At 42.1% G+C, this 5,073-nt stretch overlaps 1 protein-coding gene across 1 annotated transcript in view; it reads left to right on the top strand.

Annotated features, from left to right (window-relative positions):
* The window catches only part of LOC101855763 (SCO-spondin-like), a 30,015-nt gene that overhangs the window by 13,268 nt on the left and 11,674 nt on the right, over window positions 1-5,073 (top strand). The window contains exon 11 of the mRNA XM_035970219.1: window positions 1,645-1,812. Coding sequence (XP_035826112.1) covers window positions 1,645-1,812 — 168 coding nt within the window. The remainder of the gene's footprint in view (window positions 1-1,644; window positions 1,813-5,073) is intronic.

Raw genomic sequence — 5,073 nt, forward strand, 5'->3', positions numbered from 1 at the left:
ACTTACTTACTTACTTACTTACTTACTTACTTACTTACTTACTTACTTACTTACTCTCCCTATACCGTCAGGTACTTGAGGCGGAGAGCAGTCGACGCCACGCTTGCCTGTCTCTGGCCACATCCTCCAATTTCAGCAAATCCAGGGCCTGGGTGATTGCATAATCCTTTATTGTGCCTCTTCAGTTCCCAGTTGGTGTTGCTCGTTTTCTTTTTCCAGTTGGTTTCCAGTACCATATGTCTGATCTAGTCTTCGGCATTCTTAGAATATGTCCAAGATATTTCCATCTTTTTCTTTTTATGGTTGTATTGATATATTAAATTCCAACTCCTTCCAACACTTCATCATTTGTAATAAATTCATTCCATTATACTAGTAACATTCTTCGTAAACATTTTGCTTGAAACCTTTCAATTTTCTTTGAATTGTTTTGTTTGTTTTCCATATCTCTGAACAATACATCCATACATCCAAAATATTGCTACTATACATTTTTAACTTCGTCTTCAATGAAATGATCAATGACTTCCATACATGTACTCTTTAATTATATAGATAGGCCAAACAATTTTTGTTCGTGTGCAGGACTGAGGCTGATGCAAAGTACTTTCTTTTTCGGGTCTAAGATTTTTTTTCCTGCAGGATACTAAAGCAATTTATATATTTTTTATATTTTGGTAGCTCTGTGCTTTTCACAACTGACTATTATTTCCCCAGCAGACTTTTAGAACTCTGAAAAAAAAAACATTGTTGACTTCCCGAAAGGCAGATAACTGAATTTTAAAAACAATTCTAGTTGACGGCGGCTGGGGCACATGGTCCGGCTGGGGGTCGTGCTCTGTGACCTGTGGCGCGGTGGGAACGAGGTCAAGGTCGAGGTCATGTGACCGTCCAACAAAACAGAACGGAGGAGCGGACTGTCCTGGCTCTGAACAGGACACAGGCAGCTGTGACATGACACATAATCTTTGCCCAGGTGTGTGTCCTTGTTGCCGCTGTTATCATCATCATTTACGAAGCCATCATTGTTTTCATCATCATCATCATCATCATCATCATCATCATCATCATCATCATCATCATCATCATCATCATCATCATCATCATCATCATCATCGAACCTGTATTAAAATCGTATAATATGTTCCCATGATCTATCACATTGTTAAACTGGCTATCTCTCCTTCCCACAAACAGTGGGCCCGTGTCCCCTCCCCCTTTTCCTTCTCACCTGTAAATGCTCATGATTATACACAAGAAAGGGAGGTTGTGATGGGGTTGGGGATAGAGATTGGCGTGGGGGCTGGGGAGGGGTATGGGGGCTGCTATTGGATCGGGTTGGGGGTGGGGGGTGTAACTATTGATCTGTAATATTGCAAAATACACACACAACTTTGTACCATGCTACACTAGTGACCTAGTTTCCCTATACACCTATTCACTACAAACCTTTTTCCTTACACACTCGTTACTCTACACACCTGTATCTCTACACATTTTTTCCGTATAGCCCTGTTTCCCTACACACCTGTTTCCCAACACACCCTTTTCCATACAAACCTTTTTCCCTGCACACTTGTTACTCTACACACCTGTATCTCTACACATTCGTTCCCCACACTCACCTGTTTCCCTACACTCCAGTTAACGGAGGCTGGGGTACCTGGGCGTCATGGGGCTCGTGCAGTGTGACGTGTGCATCCGGCACCCAGACAAGGACCAGAGCCTGTAACAGACCCACACCTGTCAATGGCGCCTACTGTCCGGGTGGTGACTCGGAGACGCAGACGTGCTCTCTGTCGGCCTGTCCCAGTGAGTGAACTGACGTCATAGCTTTGTGTGTGCTTGTGCTGTTGTTGTTTTAACAGCTGTATGTGAATATCTGCGATTCTTTGTTTACTTCAAGGGCGAGAGCACTAAACATATGTAGGACATCCACCACAGCCTTGACCTTAAGAAATCATGATTTTATTTATGTAATCTAAACGTAATACGTTCTAACCTCTGAATGGGGGAAAACGTAACATTAAATAAAAATAATGATGAACTTCTTAATCCCTAATTTCCTCTGTCATTTTCACAGGTATTACTTTCTAAAATTTGGATTTCCATTTTCATATGTATGTTGCTCAAAATTAATAAGTAACTCCAGCACTAATCATTATCAAGTGCCCTCGTTCGTTTTCGACGTAAAAGCGCTTATTATGAGTCATACTGACAGAGTGCAGGCGTCAGTGATATTGTGGCTGAGCAGTCCATAGTTGGGAGAAAAAGAAGTTAGTTCGATTCCGAGTAGGAAAACCAGTCTTTTTTGAGAATCCCTTCCTTCTTTCTACTGCGATGTTTTATGTTACTTGGTCCTGTAAAACAAAAAAGAGCTACAAAAATATCAAAAGCAAAAACTATACGACCGCAAGTTCTGGAAGATGGAGGACCTTCATCACCGAAGAGAGGAGAGAAAATGGAGAGTAGAATGACGCAGGGTAGCCAAGCCGAAATGGTACCACCAAGCCGAGAAACCTCCTGTCGACCAGAAGAAGTACCAAACTTGGCACCTGGAATGTTCGTACAATGTACGAGGCAAGGAAAACACTGCAGGCTATAAGAGAGATGGAGGCCTACCACCTGGACATATTGGGTCTTTGTGAGACGAGATGGACGAATGCTGGGGAGTGCCAACTTGCTTCTGAGGAAACAATTCTCTACTCTGGGTATTTGGAGGAAAACTCGTCACATACAGAAAGAGTAGGTATTCTGTTATCAACACAAGCCAAGCAGGCTTTGATAGGATGGAAAGCAGAGGCTTGGCGACTAAAATCAGCCGAATTACGTTCACAGAAGAAAGACATCAACCTTCATGTTATCTAGGGATAAGTCCCCTCTAATGATGAGGACCAGGATGTGAAAGAGACTTTCTAGAAAATGCTACAAAATACTATAGATCAGGTTAGAAGGAAGGACATCTTGATTGTAATGGGAAACTTCAACGCTAAGGTTGGCAGCGATAATGTAGGCTTTGGGGAAACCATGGGGAAACACGGACTTGGGGTCAGAACGAGAATGGAGAACTATTTGTGGAAGTATGTGCAGCAAATGGGCTCACGATAGGAAGAACTGTTTTCCCACGTAAACAGATACACAAAGCAACATGGGTATCTCCTGACCATTAACCTGAAAACCAGATTGACCAAATATGTGTCAATAAGACATTCAGGAGATTAATAAGAGATGTTACAGTTTACAGGGATGCAGACGTAGCTTCTGACCATCATCTGCTCATTTCAACAATCGGACCAAAACTCTGCTTCCACTCTGAGGCAGATAGAGGACAGGAAAAAGAAAAAGATCAGGCAAACAGGAGCAAGACAAGAGCAGCCAAAGCAAATGCTCAAGAAGAATACCTCAAAGCAATGAAGGATAATATAAAAGTCAACATACGGAAAGACAAATGGAACTATGTAGATGACTTTCGTAAAAAAGATTTTGTAAAAAGAGATCACGTACAGATCAGATTGCAACTTTGAGGATAACAGTGGAGCAGTCAACAGAATGAAACCCTTCCCTGTACGTTAACTTTGTAGACTACGAGAAATCTTTTTACAGCCTAGATACGGACTCAATATGGAAGCTCATGCGCCTCTACGGAATAATGAGATTGATCAAGAATATGTACGAAGGAATGAGCTGCAATGTCTTACTTGGAGGGCAGCGGACAGACTCGTTTGAAGTGAAAACAGGAGTGAGACAGGGATGCCTGCTATCACTTTTTCTCTTTTTATTAGCAGTGAATTTGATAATGAGACAGACAACATCGGGACAACGCAGTGGCATTCAGTCAGGTGGAAGACTTGGACTTTGCCGACGACTTGCACTTATTTCTAACAGTCGAGCCCAGAGGCAACAGAAGACAGATTGCCTCAGGGCCTTCTCCCGTAGTGTTGAACTCCATATTCACACTGATAAAACGAAAGTTCTTCGAATCAATGCACCCGACATTCCTATCACACTGTAAGGGGCACCATTGGCGGATGTTGAATCTTTTACCTACTTGGGAAGTGTCATCAACAAAGCAGGGGGAACAGACGAAGACATCAAGGTCAGATTCCAAAAGGCAAGAGCAGCATTCATTATCCTGGGGGATTATATGGATGTCTAAGGAACTGGGATTGAACACCAAGCTGAGGATCTTCAAAACAGACGTGAAGTCTGTTCTACTGTATGGTTCAGAGACATGGAGGCTCACAGCATCAGCAGCAAGGAAACAGCGGAGCTTCATAAATGGATGTCTAAGAAGGATAGTGGGGACCAAGTGGTACGATTGAGTCACACATGCTCAACTGTGGGAAAGAACAAGCTAAAGGTCAGTAAAGGAAGACATGCAGGTGAGGAAATGGAGATGGATTGGGCACACCCTGATTAGACCCCCGACAAGCATCATCAGACAGGCTTTGACGTGTAATCCACAAGGAAAACGTAAGAAAGAAAAACTAAAGATCGCATGGAGGCGAGCGGTACAAACGGAAAGGGAAAAGGCGGGGACGTCATGGAAACACCTGGCAAAGGATACACAGGACAGGCTGAGAGAGTCAGTATGGAAGCAGTCCACCCATGAATCACGTACATTGGTTCGAAGTGGAACAGAACATATCGTCGGCATACTGTTAAAATGTATTAAGACCAGAAAGGAACATTTTACAGGAGAATAATGAATAACTGTTTCAATATTTTAACAATAATTGTAAGCGTGCTTAGAACTTTTTGCGTTTTTTTCAAAATCTAAATTGTGAGTTTCGAAAAAAATATTCTTCTTTAGCATATTCCGCAAATTAAGCGTCTGCTAAATAAAAACAACAAATTTTTGGTGACGATAAGCCGAAAAAATAATATGTGAGGCATTTTGTTGAAAGTAGGCGTTCGCCAAAAAATGAAATCGAAGTTACCGACATTTTCCCGACGGTTTCACAATTTTTACGGATTTTTTTTAAAAGGCTAAACAACTTTTATATAAACCTAAACACACAGTTCGATCTGATTTCTACTTTTAAAAAGTTGAAAAGGCGGGGGGCTGGGGGG

Source organism: Aplysia californica, unplaced genomic scaffold (assembly GCF_000002075.1).
Source record: "Aplysia californica isolate F4 #8 unplaced genomic scaffold, AplCal3.0 scaffold00011, whole genome shotgun sequence".
NCBI lineage: Eukaryota > Metazoa > Mollusca > Gastropoda > Aplysiida > Aplysiidae > Aplysia > Aplysia californica.